The sequence below is a fragment of the Lepisosteus platostomus genome, chromosome 8, assembly GCF_059453375.1.
Source record: "Lepisosteus platostomus isolate fLepPlt1 chromosome 8, fLepPlt1.hap1, whole genome shotgun sequence".
Taxonomy (NCBI): Eukaryota; Metazoa; Chordata; class Actinopteri; order Semionotiformes; family Lepisosteidae; genus Lepisosteus; species Lepisosteus platostomus.
In genome coordinates this window covers 21,305,382-21,327,876 of record NC_142618.1, presented here as the reverse complement: position 1 = coordinate 21,327,876, position 22,495 = coordinate 21,305,382, and the positions used below count along the sequence as shown (strand labels likewise).

Below are 22,495 nucleotides of genomic sequence, written 5' to 3'. Positions count from 1 at the left end.
TCAGCCTCCACTGATCTAGCTCTAGAAACCTGCATGCTGAAAGAACAGATGTTGACTGAGTGGGGGGGGAGCTTATAAGCAACACGTTTTTCTCTGAGAGATCGCAAGGCTGTTGAGGGGATTGACTTTTTCCTCTGGTCAGGGTAAACCGGTGGGCTTCACTTTCTAGAAAAGGCTGACTTTTTCAGAGGGTCCTCTTTCCCCTTGTCCTGGAACGCTGGCTCCAGGGTCGAGGAGTGTACAATCGCGCCTGCAGTTCTTTTCTGATGTGCAGTTTGGAGGTTGAACTCTCCAGCTGCTGGTGTAGAACCTGCGGTTTGTAGTGTAAGAAGGTTGCACACTTTGGCATAGGCCTGACATTTATCCCTTAGTGGTTTTATTTAAAAAAAAAACAGCAAGAAGCATCCATGCAGGAAATCTACAAGGAGTCTGAAAAAATCCACCAAAATTGACAGATCCCACTCACCCCAGTCATAACTTGTTTGCCCCCCCCCCCCACCATATGGTAGAAGGTTCCAGTCGCTCCAGTCGCCCACAACAAGAATCCAAAATAGCTTCTTCCCAAGAGCCCCCACTGGTGACTGGTGACGCCCCCACTCCCTCCCATTTCTCATCACTTCTTCCTGTACCCACAGTGACTGTACCCCTACACCACTCCAACTGAATGTATGCCGAATTTGTACTTAAAACTGTACTAGTTGTGCTATTTAATAATCGCCGTATTGTTTTTGCAGTGCTCACTGTCTTCCTTTTGCGCTGTTTTTGTCGTTTTTGTTTACTTTTCTCTTTGTATTTGCTCAGTTTTTGACAATTGTGCACTGGCACTATACTGTTGTTTACTCTGTTATTGTTTTTGTATTACTGTCTGTTGTCTTGTCTGCTGTTCTATATATATATACTGCACCGGAGAGACTACTGAGAAACACTTTTCACTATACTATGCACCCATGTTAGTATAATGACAAAGTTTAATTGAATTTACCCCTCCATAAGACAGTACAGAAGTGAATTCATGAATTGGCGTGAGGAGGAGAGTCCGGTTGGCAGTGTATCTGCATTTTTAGCTGTGGTGGCTGTTGGTGATTAACTTCTAATTGAACTTAATTCCTTTGTCTGACAAGCGCCTTTAAAAATGTGCTGGCTTTGCAGTGCACAGATGATGCCTTCATAGTTAGAACGTGAGGTGTTTGGAACGATTCCCAGGTTAATCGCAGCGGACACATTCCCCCCAGTGCTGTACTGTTCTGACCTCATGGCATTGCTGCAAATGTAGCTCGGAGATAAGTCTGCACAGCAGCCTGAGTCCCTCCATGTCTCGCCGGCTGGAGACCTTTCTAGAAGTCAAAGCAGGTGCTGGATATTTCAGGCTTTTTACCTATCCTTCGTAAACTCTCATATGCACAAGTTAATATTGCTTTCTGCTTTATCAATATAATATATGTAGTAGCTGTGACCCAGTAAAACTCCTAGAGCAGAAGACAGCTCTCCAGCTACAATTAATAGGTTTATTCTATGCTGAAAAGAGAAGAAAGAAAACACAAGGTTTTGGCTGTGGAGCCTTCTTCAGGTGTCAACGGCCCACGGCCGTCAACAGCTCCATGGCTGAAACGTTTTCTTTCTTCTCTTTTCAGCAGGGAATAAACCTTTTACTTGTTCCTTTGCAGCCTACGCATGCTGACGCAGCTCCCCACCTGAACTACTACAGCTCTCCAGCTATTTCCCTCCAAATCAGTTTTTAGATGACTTATTGCAACAAAAACCTATTGTTAATCTCCCTCTGCTTTAAATGAGATCTAGTCTAATGAGATCACCGATTAGAAGATAAAATGTGCTTCGTCTCTCCTCCACCCCCATCCGCAGTTCTGACACAGTGGGCTAAATGCCCCAGCTGTATAGAAGCAGATGACCCGAGGAGCAGGCGGTTTCCTGTGTGATTAGGAAGCGTTTCCTGACTTCCAGCAGAGGAAGGGGTGGCCGGCTCGCCGAGGCGAGGGCGCGGCCTGCTGACCGCGCTTGTAGAAGCTGTGCAGCTGAAAATGACTGTGGTGCAATGAAGTCGCTTCTTGTAGCCTCTTTGAAAAGCGACCCGTCCGCCCAATGTATGCATTTCTTCACTTCCCAAGCTCAGTACTTGAAGTGGTATTTCAAAATCAACCGAAGGAGAGCAGTTTTAAACTGTAAATTCCAGAGTTTCAAAGCAAATGTCAAAGTTTTTTAAATGGGTTTTATTATGGCAATGGCTTGAAAGTACAGAACTATAAAGGCTTGATGGACTTCATCTTGGAGTAGGTTTTAGGTACGTTTTGGGCATAAACCAGGAACTACAACTTCACTGGGGCTTAAGCGGTTTTATGTCGTAATTGTCAATGTAAGGCTGTGATTTGGGGAAATGACATTTTTACTGCAAATGTGAAAATAGTATCTTCTTGTGTGTTAAGATTCTCAAGATTGCATTTATTTTATAAAAAAAGGTTTAAAGTTCTACTTTCATGGTAACTATAGGTTTGTAAAAAAAGAAGCTTTGTATTTATGGATTGCATTTTTTTGTTAACTTTGGTCGCTGCTTATGTATGGCGGTAATGTCGTTTTGTAAGCAGTGTTTCTTTGGCATGAAGGCAAACATTTAAAATGTGATTCTTGGAGGTCTGCGTCACACTCAAAATGTTTTTGCACAAAATCGCAACCTATTGAAATGAAAACTATAGCTTTAAAACTTGTTTATGCCTGTTAATTTGTAGTTTAGAGAATAAAATGGGAAAGCGCCTGTGAATCTAAAAGGTATGTTTTGTTTCATTAACCTACATTACTGTTGCCGTGAAGAATTTGCTCAGACTTTAGATTGTACTGTGCCTCTAATTTATGAGTGTTTTCTTGGAGGGTGTAGTACACCTCCAGGTAAATACGAAACGCTTGAAATTGCTCTATGACCCTTCTGTTCCAAGAATGGCATGTTTGAAAGCTTATCAATACAGTATGTGGGGAAACTGGGCTCCTTTCCAAATGGTCTCAATGTATCTTCTGTGTCACCAGAGATATCCCCTCCCCATAACTGCCATTTTGTTTTTGGGTGTTGACCAAAGACGGTTACTGTTTAAGTAGTCACTTAACATGGAATGTGTCTTATAAAAGTGCTTTTGAGAAGCAAATACAAGGTTTTGTGTATGGTGATCTGAAATGGTTTAGTACTGCCATGATGCAGCGCTGACTGCTTACAGCCAGCAGCCATGTCACTCTGCAACTCACAACTGGCAACCCACTGAAGCTAAGCAGGTTTGAGCCTGGTCAGTACCTGGATGGGAGACCTCCTGGGAAAAACTAAGGTTGCTGCTGGAAGAGGTGTTAGTGCGGCCAGCAGGGGGCGCTCACCCTGTGGTCCATGTGGGTCCTAATGCCCCAGTATAGTGAAGGAGACACTATACTGTAAACAGGCTCCGTCCTTCAGATGAGACTTAAAACCGAGGTCCTGACTCTCTGTGTCATTAAAAATCCCAGGGTGTTCCTTGATAAGAGTAGGGGTATGGTCCTGGCCAAATTTCCCATTGGCCTCCTAATAATCCCCATCTATGATTTGGCTTCATTACTCTGCTCTCCTCCCACTGATAGCTGATGTGTGGTGAGCGTTCTGGCGCACATTGGATGCTGCACATTGGTGGTGGTGGAGGGGAGTCCCCATTACCTGTAAAGCGCTTTGAGTGGAGTGTCCAGAAAAGCGCTATATAAGTGTAAGCAATTATTAATTACATTGAGAGCCGCTATATAAGTGTATATATATTGAGAGCCATGCAAGTCTTCTTTGTTAGATGGGTAGCAGTTTGATTTTAATGTGTTTGACTTACCAGATAATTGCTTTTCCCCATTAAATTTATAACCAGTAGTCCTGCTAGCACTTAAGTCAAGACTTTGCTCTTTTGATGTTCTGTGTGATTGGGGAAACGAATGTTAGTTCCTGCTGCTTGTTTCTTTTGCATCGTAACACACTGTTGTTACAAACATGGTGTGTTAAAAAGCTTGTAACATCACTTTATTTATTAATTGTAAATATACAATTTCTCGCATTAGGAATTTATCTTTGCGCATACCCCAGCTTGCTCTCCATGAGACACACAGACACAGTACAGTAATGAGGGGGGGGATGCTTCTGTGTGACCAGATGTGGGGAGGGGATATAACTGACATTTTGGTTCTGTGTTGGATATGGATCTTGCCGAGGAGAAATGCTGGTAATCGTCAGTGTCTCCTGAGTCAGAGAGAGCCAGCTAATGGTGAGGGACATCACAGAGGCAGGGAGGGCACTTGAGCAGTAAGGATATCTTGCTTGCTCTAACCGTTCACAGAGACCTTAATGTTCTCCAGTTTCCGAGCAGCTTGTTCACATCACTGCAGCCACGCTTCATGCTTTTTTTTTGTTAAAGGGCCATTATGTCATGGCTCTGTGGTTCCTTGTACTCGACGGCAGATAATGAACTGAGCAGTGATGTGGGTGATGTTCCCAGCCAAGGAGGGGGATGGTAGCAGAGGGCAGTCAGTTATGAGAAGCTGTGGGTGGAACGTCACCCCAGCCAGCTGTGCTGCACTCTTAAACGTCGGGGGAAGAGCTTTTAAATTGGTCGTGAAAAAGTAGCCGGGTCTCCAGAAGTGGTTCTGTGAATACTGAGCGATGGGGTTGTGCTGTACTGACGCATACCCTCCCAGCTGCTGACGCGTTACCAAGTTTGAAAATGTAGTGTCAGGGCCATCAAGTTTTAAATTTAAATTAAAATTTTGTCTTCCTCCTTCCCCCATAAATGGAACAATTAGGTTTTCCAAGTGTGGGGGTTTTGTTGCATAATCTGATTGACAGCCACTATTTTTGGATAATTAGCTCTGCAATCATCCGAAAAAACCTGTCTGCAATTTTGAATTCCATTGAATCCAGCAGTCCGAAAAACATTAAAGGTTAAAATGTAAAGAAAGGGTGCCAAGAACCAAAACGTGTGCCCGGACCAGCTGTGGGTGACCAGCAACTCGGCCTCTCTGCCAACAGTTAACCACCCCCTGAAGAGAGCCGGCACCGTCGGCTGAGGTGTTCTCTAGCTGGAAGGTGTGTGTTTGTGTGTGTGTGTCCAAGCCATGGATACGAGTTCGTTGCGTGTTCTCCCCTGGTTGAAAGCTGAAGTAAACTGAGTTCAGGATGTGCTGTGTAGCCAAAGGAAACTGGTAATGAAGGGAGGTGGGGTGGCGAGGGGGGGCTTGGGGAATGTGGCTTAGAGGAGGCCGGGTGTTTGCCTCACCAAATATGGCAACAGACGTGCTGCTCTGTGTTCTGGTTTCTGTAACGCAGGGGAGGCCGCATACAGATCGTACAGATTCAGTCTCTTAGGAATGCTGGGCCACTCAGACCCTTTTTAGTCACGCTCAAGACCGTGCATCATTTCTCTCTCTCTCTGCTTACTGCTGGGCTCGGCAGTCTGTCATTAGTCACAAACTAGTAATGTACAGAGGAAATTATGACTCCAGCCCCAGCTCCCTGGACTGGGGAACAAGAAAACAAAATAGGATTTCCAGTGGTGCGTCAGCATAAACCAGTAATGGAAACAGATCGCCGTCCCGATTACTCAGCTGATAAGAATAAACAATGGTTATTCAAGAAGCCTGTTCAGATCTGAGCTGCGTCCCTACAGGAAAGGGGCGATGAGAGGCAGCCACAGGGAAAGCCGATGTAAACGTCCCGAGCTGCACAACCGATCAGGAAAGGAAGCGAGCAGTGGGTTGAAGGAGGGTTAGACTTAGAGCAGTGTGAAGTGTAATTTAGCCAGGGTGCTGGGGCTAACACCCCTGCTCTTACAAAGAATGGCACCTCAGTTTAAAGTCTCAGGCAAAGGAGGCCAGCTACTGCACGCCAGTGTTCCCTGTCCTGTTTTTATGGGACTTGTTTTCCAGAGATTCCAGAGGTAAGAGGGGCACTTACTGGTCAACCAGTTATTGCAAGAACAGATATAGTTTTCCTACATCCGCTGTCCCAATATCGAGCAGAGGAACTCAGCCTTGACACCTGGGTTGTACGTCTTTGCTCCAGCTCATGCTTAATGATTGAAGTGGTCTACAGCACGTGTTCAGTTCAGTACCTTTAGGAAGGCTTCAGGTTGATGTATTATATTAAGTCATGCTAACATACCGTAGCTGTATCATGTTCTAGGAGAGCGCTACTTTTCTTGGTTTGAAAACTACAGTTGATTTATCCATGGCAATTTAAAAAAAATGACTGCAAGTCCCTGAAAACATTTCCTAGTGGTTTTGCAATGGATCTTGCTTCATTGATAAATTGCACTTCTCAATATGGTAAAGGAACAAGTAAAAAAGAAAACACAAAAAACTGAACTGGGTCTGCACAGCCTTTTAAGTTAAAACTTTTTGCAAGCTTCCAAATGGGCTTGCATCATCCAGCATGTTAAATAGCTCGTTGGTCAAGCGCTAAAAGAGCTTGTAGGTCAGAGCTGGGGTCTGGCGTGTTTGCACAATTTTGATCTGATAACTGTTCTTGCCCAACATGATGAAGCAGGTAAAATACCAACTTCCTTTCTGCCTCTGCATTGTAGCCCTCTGTGTGAAAACTGGCCTCCTGGTGCTCTAGGACTTGAAACATCATTTCTGTATCTCATAGACAGCCAACAACCTTTGTTTGTGCCCCTTTGTTTTTGGGTTGTCATGGGAAATAACAGCTCTATCTGTAACAGCTCTGCTGGTTTTGTATACGTTATATAGAGTTCTTCAACATAGATGCATAATGGGGCTTCAGTGTTCATGGAAGAGCCATCCCTTCTGACTTGAGATATTTAAAATTGAAGTACTGTACTTGGATCAAAATCAGAACTGGAGACAATTTGTGCTGCTTTTTAACACTCATTGAGTGGTACTGTAGTGGGGTTTTTTTTCATCACAGTGACCTCTGCGTCTTTAAAAAAAAAAAAGAACACTACGAGCTTTTGATCAAACCAACAAGTTCGTATAAATTTCTCAGAGACTGTAAGACTTTGCTGTAAGCTTTTTGCATCCTGCATTGTCAGCATTAAAAGCAGGAAGAATCCGGGCCAAGGGACCTGACACAGTAAGGCCAAATTCCTTTACAGTAGGTTGAAATTTCCAACTTCTCAACATAATTGCGTATTAGTCTGAACAAGTTTCAGTAGACGTATTTATGTAGGACCCAGGACAAGTGTTAACAAGATAGGCTTCATAAGCACGGTTCTAAGACTCTAAAAATGTTTAGAATAAGCTGATAATTATCATGGAAATGCAAATCTGATTTTGCTGTTTGAAATATGGGTGTGATAATGCGCATGTGAAAACATTTAAGTTTGTGGTAGAGCTGAGCAATTTGAGCAAGTCGTTTTTCAATACTCTTTTCACCATGTTTTTTTTTTAATAGTAACAACAGTAAGACTAATCAGACCTTGTCCAGATGTGTAACAGGGATGGACCCCTTCTGGTTTTGTTCTTTGAGAATAACACTGTCACTTTAAACACTTAGTATGTCTTGTGTGTTTGCCAGAAGGTTCTAGGTTTTCTCCATCTTTTAAACGTTTGGTTTCTTGTCCTTGCAGATGAGGGTATTTAACTAGTCCAAACACCCCTTAGGTTAGGTCCTCCGTGTGTGCAGTTTTGCAGGAGGGCACGAGTACCCCATTTGACTGGTCACAGTGGGGTGATAGTGCACTCCTACTATAAATACAGCAAAGTGGGAGGTGGTGTTTCTGTTGGGTGAAAGGCCTTCCTGAGAAGGGAATTGTTCCCTCCCCCCCTAGATTAGCAGCTGGTCAATAAACGGCCTTGTCAGTCAGCAAAGTGCTGTATTCTCTCACAACACTGAGCCAGATTATCAGGCGCAACTCTGGGTTAAGAGCTGTCCCAGAGGGACTGTGCTCAGAGCACACTGTTGGATAAGTCCAATAAACCACGTCCCTGTCTTGTGGTGCTCTGAGGGTAAAGTTATTCTGCATCCTAATATTAATACTTCGTATGCAAAGCTTCCAGGAGCTGTCAGGTGATGAGATTTTCATCTTAAGTGGTCAGGCATGTATGTGTAATGGACTCTGTCAGGAGTGATGGTTTTCTTTTGGCTGCCCTGGCCACTTTTAGCACATTAATGCTCCCTGCCTGCTATGGCCTTTAGTCTATTCTGGAATGCATGTGCAGGACAACTGTTTAAATGTCCCTCTGACGTCTGTTACCAAGATCAAGGTAACGCCAGCAGAGTAAACCCGGGCTATTTCAGTGGTTTGGTCTTAATGCACCAACAGAATCGCACACCATGAGCACAAAGACAGAAGCGTAACTTGCAGTTTCAGAATTGTTCTGAAGCCTTACTGGAATGTTGTGTTGGAATGAATGCAGTCCGAGTTTGGAGAATGTCGGTCTGTCAAGGCCTTTAGGTTTCTATAACTTATTTACTGTATTGTACAGGGTTGTGATCTAGAGCTGTTGCACTCTCTGCTGAATCAGTTTTAAAACTGGGTTATATAAACTGAATGAATGGGAAAGAGAAGTTGAGGGGGGTGTGAGATAAGCTTTTCCAGAGTTTCTGAGACTGGCTTCCTTAATTTTTTTTAATGACCGTAATGTCAAATTATTGATTTGTTTGCATCCCTAATATTGTTTTTTCTTTGTTTTAGATGGATCTAAAGCTACTTTTTATATCAACGCTAATAGGATGCCTGTGTTACAGCAGTGCCCAGCAAGGTAAAGTTTCCATACTAGAGTAATTTGAACCACCAGTGTTTTAGTCTTTTTAGAATATAAATTAGCTTACTAATAATTCTGACTTCATAGGTGGTATAAGATTTTATTTTAGCTGAGCAACACTGAACAGTGGTAACAGATTTATGAATAGACGTTTTCCCTGTGCGTGTTAAAATCCCTTAAGGAAAATTGCTGCCATCATTTGCATGAGAAAGACCATGTACTGAAATTCGGAAGGACCCAACCACTGTTTCTAGAGCCAGAGAGCTGTTTTGGGATCCCTCAGGGGTGAACCCTAAAACTGAGCCAAGAACTGGACTTGCATTTCTTTTTAAACATGGGAATGTTAAGTACTCCCTGAGTGTGTAGTAAAAAGAATGGTGGAAGTTAATGACAAATTCTCATGTCCCACTTACTAATTACTAATTAATGTATTCAGCTTTCTACAAGCAGGTGGATCTGTTAGTACTTTATCCTTTTAAGCAACTCAGTAGTGCTGCTATTAGGCCTTACCTTGCTGAATGTGTTTGGTATGTAATATTACAGCTTCCTTTACTAACGTCCTTATTATCCTTTTTTGTTTTTTTTAGAGGGAAATGAATGTATAAAGGCCAACGCCAAATCCTGTGGGGAATGTATTCAAGTTGGAGAGAAATGTGGATGGTGCACCCAGCCCGTAAGTTTCTCAGTGTCACCTTTGGCGTGGCTGCTCTGGAGTTTCGCGTGTGGCGGGCGTACGGATATAAGGTATCTGGGGTATAACGGTGTTATAACTGCGCCTGCAGCAGAGGTAAACGGCACGGATGTTTTCAGATGCCATGTGTGTGGGTGGGAGCGTGTGGCTTGAGGTGTGAGTAATTAACACCCTCCATCACCCCGAAACTCCAGTTCCGAGGCAGATTCAGTCAGGCTGGTGTTAACACGCCCAGCCTGTTAGTTTTTATAGTGGCTGAAGTTATAATATTTACGTATTTCTGCCAAAGTAGTCTTGAGGTGATGTAAAGCAGGACTGTTACTGTCGCATGAGGTTCGGATGGCCCGGTAACTTTCTTTTCTGTTGTGCGTATGATGTGAGCAGTACGCTCGGAAGTCTTCCGGGAGTTCCCTGCAAGTGAAAACTTGCTTAACTTCCTTTCATCCCACCAAAGATTGCCTGTGGAAGCCTACAGGCGGCAGCCTCTAGAAAGAGTTGTAGTTAGGGCTGGACGATATGGCCCAAAGCATTATCACGATAAAACTCTTCATCTCAGTCGATATCGATAATTATCACGATAAATGTCAAATCATTATTTCTTTCAAGTTTAAAGGCAGATTTTTTTCTCCTGAGTGAAAGTTGAAGAAACCAGACAGTTAATTGGTAAATTAAACAACTCTTTATTTTAAGGACACAACAAACACTTGCCAAGCAGCAGAAACATTAAACAAATCTTAGGTAGAGAGTATTCAAGTCTTTTTTATGTCAAAATATGCATGAGTAAAATTTACAGAATAAATATCTTAATAGAAAAATTAAATACTGCAGTGTGATAAAACACACATAGAAGATGGCTCAGACAGACAGAAGTTTAAATTGCTCTGTTTTATGTCTGATTGTAAAAAGCCAAAATATCTCCAAATTACCGAAGTTGAATGACCTTTTGTGTCGACGATGTCATCGTCCTTCGAGCTGGTCGTTGGCAGCACATTTGCTTCAGTGTCGCTCATTTTTCCACTCTATCTACAATCCTGTCAGCCACCACCGTGTGGGTAAACAACAGCACGTTAGCTGCCCAGTCTGCAACACGCACATGCACTCGCACAGTATTTTGTGCGCATGCGCATATCATGCGCAAAGCATAAACATATCTATCGAACATTTATCGAAGTTTTGTTAAAATTATATCGCGATAATTATCATTATCTAATTATCGCCCAGCACTAGTTGTAGTTGTTGAAATAATCACCCATGATTGTACTGTACCATCTGTATACCCCATAAAACTGCCACCTTGTTTTCTACAGTCTGCGAACATCATGCCCCTTTAGTACTGTGCTTGATGCTGGGCATCAGACGTTTCTGTACAGTCTCCCAGGTGCTTAGGCACAGTACTACTGTCAAAAACAGATCTGTATAAAACATGCAAAGCTTACGCCTGATCTTTCCAAAGATCAAATCACTTGGAAGGAGATGACGTATCCTTATAAGTCTTCCAGGGTGCTAAACGGTTTTTGTTGGCAGTGCGATTTTGGTTTTGTAGTATGTTTTTCTGTGCTATCTGCACTGTGATCAACATAGCAATATATGAAGTTTTTTATGAATATTGCTCAAAGAGCATTAGGAGAAACAAAAGCTGAGCACTTTTGTCTTTGTGCATAATTGACAAGTTTTGTCCCCAGCAATTTCTTTTCCATTACATCTGTGGTACTGGTTTGTCGGGAGAATAAATTGCAAAGATCGAATTTTCTGTTATTTCTTATGCAATAAAATTGGATGGCCGCCCTTTATAACAACTACTTGCTGTCCGTGAACATTGTGGAATATTTTTTTATACCTAATAAGGAAACATTCTTCTTTGTAGGTGTCAAGATGCTTCAAAAAAACTTTCCTTTGGAAACATAGTGCCTGTATTTGGTAGATAAAAGCTCAGAAGGAATGCACTTATTACAAAGCTGAATATCATGCAAACAGTTTGAGAGTCCCTTGATGACATTTCCTATTAATGGCCCCATATTGCTGAACATAACACTGTACTGTAAAATGTACTAATTTTGAAAACAAGTGGGACAATTATCACAGTACCCATAGCATATATTTACACGATTGAGGAGACAGCAAGTAGGTCTGTTCGTGATTTTACAATGTGAGCCGACACTTGCTTTTGCAGGACTTCTTAAAACAAGGAGAGCCGACCTCTGCCAGGTGTGACGAGCTGGAGTCCCTGAAGAAGCGCTGTCAAGCTACTCTGATTGAGAACCCCCGGGGTGGTCAGAGGGTGTTGCAGAACAAGACCGTCACTGACCGGAGTAAGCCGGGCTCAAAGAAGCTGAAGCCAGAGGAGATCACTCAGATTCAGCCTCAGAAGATATCCTTGGACTTACGATCCGGTAATTTTTGCCGTTCTCCCCTGCCAGTGCATAGGAGATTTTGTTTTGTAGTGGGTGGCCAGTTTTCAGAACTGTGTTTGGGAGAACATTTATAATGATCTGACCTTTCTATTGCTGCTCAGGGAAGTTAGCAAGTCATTCTGGTGCTGAAAGTCGAGCTCTAATAAGCACTGCTGTTGTTTCCCAGTGTTTTTCTGGGTTTAGATTTTTTTAACCGCACTGTAATAACAGAGAAATTCCAAGAAAATCATTGAATCCAAGGAAACTTCCTTGGTTTTATCTGCTCTTGCAGCCTAAAAGATCATGATCAGACAGGCAAAGCTGTGTTCGCAACTAGGCTTCTTTAGAAAAGCTCAAAGATTAGAATCAGTGTAATGTGTGTTTGCACCCTCTCTTCCTGATAGTGGTATTGTTTGTTTTTGAGCGGTTATTTTGATGTCTCCTTCCAGATGTATTTCCAGTGCTTTGGATATTCTGTTTTATTTCCAGTTTGTGAAGGTGGGCTTGAAGGGTTAAACGTGAGGCATTGTTATGATTAACAGACACACAGTTAATGTTATCAAAAGAGTTGTGTCCTTGCCTGAAAGCAATTTTGAACTGACAGCTATATAACTGAACACAGAAATACAATATACATGGCTGCAAATAAACAGTCCTGGGTGACTCTACTCACAACATGAAATGTAAAACCCAAATATTTACGTATTAAGCTAATTGCTGTTGATTGCATACTAAAATATGTAAAGACATTTGATCTCTTGTGATGTTTGGTGATTTTTTTGCAGAATGTAAGTGAAAATCAGGTTTCTTCAAGGTATCATTATGCTTTCCTCCTGCAGGTGAAGCCCAGTCCTTTAAGCTGAAGTTCAAAAGAGCAGAAGACTATCCTATTGATCTCTATTATCTTATGGACCTGTCTTTCTCCATGAAAGATGATCTGGAAAATGTCAAAAACCTGGGAACAAGTCTGATGAATGAAATGTCAAAAATTACTTCTGATTTTAGAATTGGTAAGAATTGACACAGTATATTTTAATCATAGACCTGGTATGAGTGCAATATGAATTATGAGTTTACCAAAATATGATAAGGACTCACTGTTTAAGTGCAGAAATGTTGAGTAAATGCTATTAATGGTAAGTCAGAATTCAGGATGTACACTATAAAGCATAACCCAGTTGAATCTAAGAATGTAGAGTACCAGACATACAAGTCATCATCAACTGTGTGAGAGGACTTGCACCATTTTCATTTTGCCATCTTGTGGTTCTGAAAGTTTTTTGCTTCTGGACCATTGTCTTAAAAATACATAACGATTCGCTTTTATCTGTAGTATTCAGGTTGTTCTTTGTCATAATACAAGTAGTAGACCAGTAGTTATACAGATCTAAATGCAAATCATGGAGTAAAATGTCATTCTAAAATTCTATAAAGTTCATCGCTCTTAAGTCACAATATTACATATTTCATAGTTGTATGAAAATGTGCAAGATGGCTCTGTCTCCCATTTTGATAAGGAATGAACTATGAATTAATATTCATATCTCGCAATCCATAGAGACTGCATGGTCTTAACTACTGTGACTCTGGAAGATGTTTCTTGAAATAATATATTTTGGTTTTCTAGGTTTTGGGTCCTTTGTGGAGAAGACTGTTATGCCATACATAAGTACGACTCCAGCCAAGCTACTGAATCCTTGTACTGGAGAAAATAATTGCACTAGTCCTTTCAGCTATAAGAACGTGCTCAAACTCACCAGTGATGGGAAGCAGTTCAATACTCTTGTAGGGCAGCAGCAAATTTCTGGAAACCTGGATTCTCCTGAAGGAGGTTTTGATGCCATAATGCAAGTTGCTGTCTGTGGTGTAAGTGTAGTTCTATGCTGATCTTTCTAAATCGCAAAGTGGTTAATCCAGAGACTTCTCTTTTCTTCTAAAAAATCTGTTTTATCTGCGAAATTCAAAAGGTAAAATTCAAGACCAGGCAGAAACCTGGCAGATGCTTTTTAAAATACAGCGGTGCAGAGTATTACACATGGGTAACAAAAACATGTACTATAAATAAAAAAAAATAGGAAACGCTGAACTCGAAGAGGCTACTTATGAAACTTAAGTGTTTGTTGAGACATTTACATCCTCTAGTCAGTATAGAGATGCAATAAAAAGGCAAACATTGTCAGGATTTATGGTTAAAAGCATAGAATTTATGTAAAAAGCTGCAATGGTAAAATTGTACAGTGCACTTGTAAGACCTCATTTAAAAATATGGAGAATTGCAGTCACTACGTTAGGAAATAGGCTAACTATAAACATTGCTGCTCTGGAATCTGTCCAGAGAAGACCAACCAGATTTTTTGGCTTTGGAGAGTGACACTGAACCTTTGTAGTCTCAAACAGGTTAATGAGGGAACCTGATTCAAGTATTCAAAATCCTCAAAGACATCTTCAGAATGAACACTGAAACACAAACCACTAAAAACAAGTGGAAAAACAAGTGAAAACTACCAAGAAGTGCAGTTAAAACCAAGACGTACTTTGGTACACAAAGGATTGTGGGAGAAACAAACTATTCTGTCTTGTTGTCAATATCCTGGCTTCCTTCAAGAAACAGTTGATGATCCTTGGCTTTATTAGATACTTACCATCAAACAGATTCCATGAGTCAAATGACCTAACGTTTGTAACCTTCATGTTCTTAAAATAGATTTTATCTATAGGTTTGATTTTATCGGTTGGGATATTTGTTGACATCTGCCTTATTCTTGTGGAGTTCCATGCCTCTTTGGAACCTACTACCAAGAATGGATTGATTGGACTATTCTCATGATGATTCTCATGAGTTTTTTTTTAATTTCATAGTTTTATAAACCAAAGGAATCATTTTACATTCCAGAATTGAAGCCCGTCTAAAACATAACTTGGACTGTTTGTCCATTGTCCAGCATAACTGTTTGATTAAAGAATGATTCAACAGCTGAGGGCAGATTTTCACATTTTTGTTAACTTTTCTGTTTTATGAAAATGACCACAGGCAATTAACGTTCCAGTCAGTGCATTTTTTTAGTACTTTCAATTCAGTCAGACTATACTTGGAAGAGTACCTTGCTTTTCCAAGACTGTTGCAGAGAATTCCCAATGGAGTTGAAGTTCTCCACAAACTGCCCTGAAAGGGTTTTACAAGGATGAGGCAAAGTTCTGAACTCGGCAGGAAGTAACAGCAGAATGATGATGTAGGGAAATCAGGTTGCTGTTCAAGGGGCTCTGTGGCCCCTCCCTGCAGTTAAACATGGTGCTTCTTTATTTAGTCTGCTTCTTTTTCTAGCAGTCATCACTGGAAGTGTATTTGTCTTAGCTTCAGGCACAGAGGCACCAAGAACCTTCAACTGCCAAGACAGGAAGATTCACTTAAATGGCTTTTGTAACCCACGTCGGAAAGGTCACCAGAATTTCACACCGTGCTAATCAAGTTCCCTCAGATTTCAAATCAATGGTGGAAGAAAAGGGCTTGAATCGCATCTTCCTCTCCTGCAATGATAGGGCAGCTTCTGTTACCCAACAGGAAGTAGTTGGCACTAAACCTGCCGAGTTGCATATCTGAATTGTTTTTCACCAAGATCAGTTGTGAAATTGGAATTGTTGACTCCCCATCAGTTTTAGGTTCATGCTAATGCTGCATTTTAGTTATTTGTTTTAAATCTGGATGACAGTTGAGTTCCTCAGTTCCATATGGGTGTGGTCTTGTTTTGTGCCGTCTCCCAGGAGCACATTGGCTGGAGGAACGTCACCCGTCTGCTGGTGTTCTCCACTGACGCTGGGTTCCACTTCGCCGGAGATGGAAAACTGGGAGGAATTGTTTTGCCAAATGATGGAAGGTGTCACCTGGAGAATAACATGTACACGATGAGTCACTACTATGTATGTACTTCTGAGTTTTTGATTTGGTGCATTCCATAATACTCTACTGCCCACCACTTCAGATTATGTGGCCTGTTAACCAGAATGCTTTATACAACCATTACAGTGAGGGCTGAAAGAGAATGAATATAGGTATCAGAAGTCATGTCAATTTAAGCTTCATCAATGTAGAATTCAAAATATGAAAACCTTAAGAGATCTCTCGTAACGTAAATTAAGTTTAAGTGGTATTTGTGCCCTGTTTAATCTATACACACGCACACAATTAGGAACAAGTTAAGGTTTATTCCATGCTGAAAAGAGAAGAAAGGAAACACAAGGTTTCATCTGTGGTGTCTTCTTTGGGTGGGAGCCACACAATTGCACACAATTACGGCTAACTAATTGCACAACACTCAAAACACTCATAAATAGAAACCTGGCAAGTGAAACATTGACTAGAAGATATCAATCCTACCCATTTGCCTCATCTATTTTGATTCATTATATAGGAAAGCATGAGTTCCTATAACTGCGTGCAGCAAAATGGAGTGAAAATGGGAATAATGCTAATTGCTAATGATAAGCCAAAAAGCAACCATGCTAAAGTTAAGACTTCTTTGATATTCATGGTGATGTTTGGAGATGGTAGATCTAACTATAATGACATTGGATTTTTTGTGACAAGCTGTAATTAAATTGTTGATAGATCCATAGGCTAGGTAAAATAGTGTCTTGTTAGTATTTTGGACATAATTTGTATTTATGTTTTTGTGGTTACTTTTTTCAGGACTACCCCTCAATTGCTCACCTGGTTCAGAAATTGAGTGACAACAATATTCAAACAATCTTTGCGGTCACTGAAGAATTCCAACCTGTCTACAGGGTAACTTTTATTTTTAAGTGGGAAGTGTCATATGATGTAAATTTCCTTCTAAAACAATTGTCCACACTGTTAAATTCACAACAGCAAGTCTGCTGTTTTCACAAAAAAACATCTGTTTCTGTACATGCTTTTAATGTTGGAAAGGATCCAGGTTTTTGTAGGCCTGTGGAATGTCTTAGCAGCCTCATCTGATCTTGATTAAAGTGTTTGTACCTAGAAATGTTCCTTTTTGTTGGAAACATTTGGGGTGGCAGTTTGATTTTTGAAGAAAATTAATGTCCTTGTGCGGACAGTAAATGTTGATTACAGATTTTAAATCCACAGGCTAGAATGGAATGTCTCTTTTTGTGCGTATTCTGAGAGTTGGCTTAAAATACATTTGCAGCAGTGCCACAACACTAAAAATACATTCTAATTCTGCACTCTGTGTCCACCACTATATTTCAGAGTAATTTATTGAAACCTTTAAGCAAAGTGTCACATTTATTTGGGGGAAGAAATGCATTAATTTGTTTTGAAACATTGTTTTTTTGTGTAAGGTTTAATGTATGTTTTTGATCTCCAGGAACTGAAGAACCTTATTCCAAAGTCTGCAGTAGGAACCCTGTCTGCCAACTCCAGCAATGTTATCAATCTGATCATCGATGCTTATAATGTAAGTATGCATTTCATTCTAAGAATTATCTTTAAGATGTAGGGCAGGTATAAGTGTAAACTGATTTTTACTGCAGCAAATCTTCTGTTTATGAAAGAACAGTCGGCCTTCTTAAAACTTGGAATAACTCTGGCTTCAGTACCACCATAGATTGGATCTGAGTTCTGCTGACTGTCACTTACAGCCTTGGTTAAGAGGGAAATGTGTATGGAAGATTTAATAAAGTCTCATTATTAAAACTTTTTAGGGTGGGATTCTGACTTGGAAGCATTGTTATAATCCCACAGATAACTGTTTTTTGCAAGGGTAGCTATGTGGCCTTTGAAGTGCACCGTTACATTTTTCCTATACAGGAGATTGGCAGTACTAAAGTAGCGTAGTGTTGCAGGTACAAGGAAGCCATTTCCACCGAATTTCAAGGAAATGACATTTATGGCTCTTCTGTTCTGGCCTGTAGTCTCTGTCTTCAGAAGTCATCCTTGAGAACAGCAAGTTGCCAGATGGGGTATCGATTAAGTATGTGTCGCACTGCAAGAACGGGAACGTTGGTGAAGGGGAAAATGGACGAAAATGTTCAAATATTTCCATTGGAGACGAGGTACACCAAGTTACTGCATACGGTTGCAGGGTCTTTAGTTTCTTAAAGATCTAGTATTCGTGTATATTACTATATTAAAAAATTAGATATGTTAAGTATCTCCTGCAAGATGTATGTTTTATTGGTTGTGTCAGCAAGCGCAACTGTTACTGCCTTGAGTTCTTGTTCAGTCAGGTCAAGTCATTCCTAGGGTTGTCTTCTCTTCAATCATTTTATTTCTTTCATCGGAGCAAATTGTAAGTTGTGAGAAGTATGGAACTTGTGCATCATGTCTGACAGATGGGGTACCGTGTTCTGTTATCTATTTTCGATATCCTTTTTGACAGGCACCTTGGATTATTTTAGGGCTGGTTTTAACTCTTGCTTTAAATACTGGAGTTCTTCTTGAGCACATTTCTCTTTTAAACGTTAAAAATTTGGGGGCTTTTTGTTCTAGGTGACGTTCAACATAAGCATCACCGCTCACAAGTGTCCAAAAAATGGCCAGAAAAACGAGACCATCAAGATCAAGCCCCTGGGCTTTACGGAGGAGGTGGAAATTGTTCTTAATTTTATCTGCGAGTGCCAGTGTCACGATGCTGGAGTGCCCAACAGCCCCCTGTGCAATAATGGCAATGGGACCTTTGAGTGTGGAGCATGCAGGTAGGTAAACTGGGCCTTTCTCTGTGCTGGTTGCTTTGCCTTGACATGCAAGAACGTCTTTAATCAAATTAAATTGATTCATTCCTCTTTTCAGATTAACAGTGCGCGCTATGAAGCAGAAATTCCTGTAAATTATATATTTTGGGTACAGCAGAACACCTGTTTGATCCAGCGTATTGCCGAGGGTTTTTGTTAATTAGCAAACTTTTTATCTTAAAGTGAATCCACTGCAAAAAGCATGGCTACTCTTCTGGTGCTTTTGATTGCAGTGTTTAGGAACATCCATCTGCTTGATCGTCTTGCTGTTTATCAGTTAAATAAGTCTAGAAAAAAGTTGGCTTTTGGACAATCTGCATCAACAAACGAAAACTGTATTTGCAAGAGTGATTGGCACTTGAGACTGTTGTGACCTGTGCACGAGGCTAGTATTTTATTCCTTCACAGTTGGTGTACTGCTGGAATGCTATGTACCACTGCTGTGCCTTTTGTTGAGTTTATATATAGTACCGCCATGCTGTGATTTTACTTTTTTTGTAAATTTTAAGTTAACGCTACAATACTGCTTCCTTTCCTGACAAAAACCTTATTCTTCTGTGATTTTACCCCTTTATGAATATTTTCCTCTAGTCTGAAGTAATCCAGCACTTACCAGGGAATGAAAATCAACCCAAGATGGCCATTTTTGATATTGTCTGCACTTCCTTGGTAATAGGCAGCTGTAACAGTTCAGCCCCTCAGACCTCCAGTGTCGGCCGCGCGGGCAGCGTGCCATGGGTCGCGCGCGCGCGCTGAGTCCCGTCTGTGCCTTGTCCGCCCTGTGTCCCAGGTGCAACGAAGGCCGCATCGGCAGGCAGTGCGAGTGCAGCACGGAAGAGGTCAACAGCGACGATCTGGACGCCAACTGCCGGAAGGACAACGGCACGGACATCTGCAGCACCAACGGCGACTGCATCTGCGGGGAGTGTGTGTGTAAGAAGAGGGAGAACCCGGCCGAGATCTACTCGGGCAAATACTGCGAGTGTGACAACTTCAACTGCGACAGGTCCAACAACCAGATCTGTGGGGGTACGTTTCCTGTGCCTTTGTGTTTTGACCAATTTAAATACGTTTGTGATCTTGACTTTGTTACTCTTTGAATACGTTTAACCGTGGTTGCTAATTGGGCATTTAGGTAGAAAATATCAGTATATACATCCACCTTCAGGGTTTGAAATTTGAGTAACCAGAGCTTTTCCCTTGAAGCTGTTTTCTCAATATCGTTCATCACTTTCTCCTTTAAAATGATTTTCTGACGGGTGGCACTTGCAGTTAACTAGGGTTGTAACCCCGGCGTCCTGGCCAAATTTCCCATTGGCCCTTACCAATCATGGCCTCCTAATAATCCCCATCTATGAATTGGCTTCATTACTCTGCTCTCCTCCCCACTGATAACTGATGTGTGGTGAGCGTTCTGGCACACTATGGCTGCCGTCGCATCATCCAGGTGGGTGCTGCACATTGGTGGTGGTGTCCCCATTACCTGTAAAGCGCTTTGAGTGGAGTGTCCAGAAAAGCGCTATATAAGTGTAAGCAATTATTATTATTATTTTATTATTGTTATTATTATTAACGGAAAGAATCAAGATTTGCTGGTGCTTTGACTATTTTCAGTTCATCCATATGCTTTAATGATAATGTTTACCAGCTTCTGCTAAAATGTGCAACTTAACATTTGGCAGCAGTAAAGATAATTAGGCTGCATTGCATCTTTATTTTCGTCATATTAAATGCTGTAGTTTTCCTAAGAAAGCAGTTGGATTAGGAAGGCAGTAAATGTACACCTTTAAATATTACAGTATTGCAAACCCAAAAGAAATACACTGAATAATTGTCAGTGGAGTGTTAATTGCCGTGCTTAAAATAGTCTACAAATTAAAAATTGAAAGTAATTCTATTTCTAAAATTGCCTGGTCAGGTTTTATGCTATTCCATTAAGCAAAAGTAAAAAGTGATATTTATTTCACATCGGTGCAGATCAGTCTTTAAAATGTCTTGTAATTGCCCATTTGTGGAATTAGGTTACATCAGTGCAGCTGTATGAATTAAAGATATATGGTTTCTTCAAAAGCTTATGTGAGATGCTTTGATGTGGAAATATAATTAGACATACATTATATAATCAATATATAGACATATATAATTAGATGCCGGACAGTGTCAGACAACTTTAAGGAGCACCTCAGTAATAAAATTGAGTTTTGCGCACCACTACCTGTAAACTAGCTTCAAACCCTGATCCAACTTAAAATGCCTGACGTGCAGTACCTTATGTAGTGAACAACAAATCTTGCCCTAGTCAATCACAGCATCAGTCCCACTCTCGTCATGTGATGTGCAAAGAAGATTTTAGTACGTGGTTTGTTCTAAAACCACTACACCCTGCTTTGTGAGAAATAGAAAGTTATCTGAGGGATTTCAGTACCGTGTGAAATATAACATTTTAGCTGTCCGCAAACTGCTTTGTCTACTGGACTGCAGTCGAGCAGATCAAGGCGAATTCCTTTTTTTTTTGCATATGCAATATTCTGGTTATGAGCTTCAAAGGGTTATTGACTTCTTTAAAAATATAACAAGCCCATATAAATGTATGTAAACACAAGAAACACCATATGAAATCATTCTTGGAAGCGTAGCTTGAACCCAGTTTAGGGGGAGTGTGGAAGATCTCATGTTTCTTGAACTGCTTTCTGCAGGACACGGTGACTGTGTCTGTAGGGTGTGCGTATGCCACCCCAATTACACTGGCAGTGCCTGCGACTGCTCACTGGACAACACCACATGCCTGGCATCCAATAAGCAGATCTGCAATGGCAGAGGGATATGTGAATGTGGTACCTGCAAGTGCACAGATCCAAAATTCCAGGGGCCCACCTGCGAGATATGCCCGACATGCCCTGGGGTTTGCACGGAGCACAAGTAAGTTCTCCTTTTTTTCCCCTTGGAACGTACAACCAGTCACAGTCTCTTTAATAGATGGAGTCTGTGGCTTGGAGGGGTGAGGCGAGTTAGGTTACATACCAGAATAGTATAGCCCTCTTAAGTATCATAGGCCAGACAGCTTGGCAACTATAGAAATGAGCACACTTGACCGTTTTATTTAAGTGCCCTTACATTTTTTTTTTTAGGCTTTAATTCCCATGTTCAAATTCGGTTGACGTGTGTTGAAATGAAAATTCTTGTGATTCGACTGATGGCTCAGCACTGCTTCTATGTGAAAAGGGAGCTGGAGAGGGAGAGTTTGAAACCAGCATTGGGATTGAAAGCTTTTCCTCCCCGTTTCTTGTATAGAAATGCAGGGAAATGGAGTCTTTGTCTGAAACAGAAAGAAAAACCGGTAACAATGATCTGCAGTGCTTTGTTTTAAGCAAACCACTTCCAAACCAATGTGTAGGCTCTTAAAAGTGCAACTTGAAGGCTTTTAGCACCAACTTCCTTCTGTCAACACTCCTCTGACAGAATTATCTCCAGGAAGTGGGTGGTGCAGTGTGTTAATCCTAAAATGAGAAAACCTGAGACTGAGGCAACCACAGTCCATTTCTCCTTTTTGGCCTTATCAGGAGAACAGTTTGTAATTGTATGGTGATAAATTACAGTTACGGCCCCAGAGGCGGCCGTCGGGCTCTGGTGAGCCGCGCACGATTTTCTTTCCCGTCCGTTCCAGTGCCCTCGGTGCCAGGTTGTGCGCGGGTTTTAAAAACCAGGAGTCTCACTCGGCTCGCGCGTCTCTCTCTCCCCGTCTCCGCAGGGACTGTGTGCACTGCATGGCTTTCAAGACGGGCGAGGAGAAGGAGAAGTGCGAGAAGGACTGCAACTATTTCACCCTCATCAAGGTGCAGGACCGCGATAAGCTGCCCCAGCCTGTCCAGTCTTTCCCCCTCATGCACTGCAAAGAGAGGGACGCCAATGACTGCTGGTTCTATTACACCTATGCCGTCAACAACAACTCTGAAAAAATAGTCCATGTGGTTGAGAAACTAGGTGG

General features: G+C 41.4%; 1 protein-coding gene across 3 annotated transcripts in view; it reads left to right on the top strand.

Annotated features, from left to right (window-relative positions):
- The window catches only part of LOC148657078 (integrin beta-1-like), a 44,419-nt gene that overhangs the window by 13,998 nt on the left and 7,926 nt on the right, over positions 1-22,495 (top strand). For all 3 annotated transcript variants that reach the window (XM_088642898.1, XM_088642899.1, XM_088642900.1), the window contains exons 2-14: positions 8,649-8,715; positions 9,306-9,391; positions 11,580-11,799; positions 12,639-12,809; positions 13,427-13,665; positions 15,559-15,714; positions 16,484-16,579; positions 17,145-17,234; positions 17,692-17,832; positions 18,269-18,474; positions 19,301-19,539; positions 21,207-21,429; positions 22,259-22,491. In XM_088642898.1, the coding sequence (XP_088499024.1) occupies positions 8,649-8,715; positions 9,306-9,391; positions 11,580-11,799; positions 12,639-12,809; positions 13,427-13,665; positions 15,559-15,714; positions 16,484-16,579; positions 17,145-17,234; positions 17,692-17,832; positions 18,269-18,474; positions 19,301-19,539; positions 21,207-21,429; positions 22,259-22,491 (2,167 nt within the window). The remainder of the gene's footprint in view (positions 1-8,648; positions 8,716-9,305; positions 9,392-11,579; positions 11,800-12,638; positions 12,810-13,426; positions 13,666-15,558; positions 15,715-16,483; positions 16,580-17,144; positions 17,235-17,691; positions 17,833-18,268; positions 18,475-19,300; positions 19,540-21,206; positions 21,430-22,258; positions 22,492-22,495) is intronic.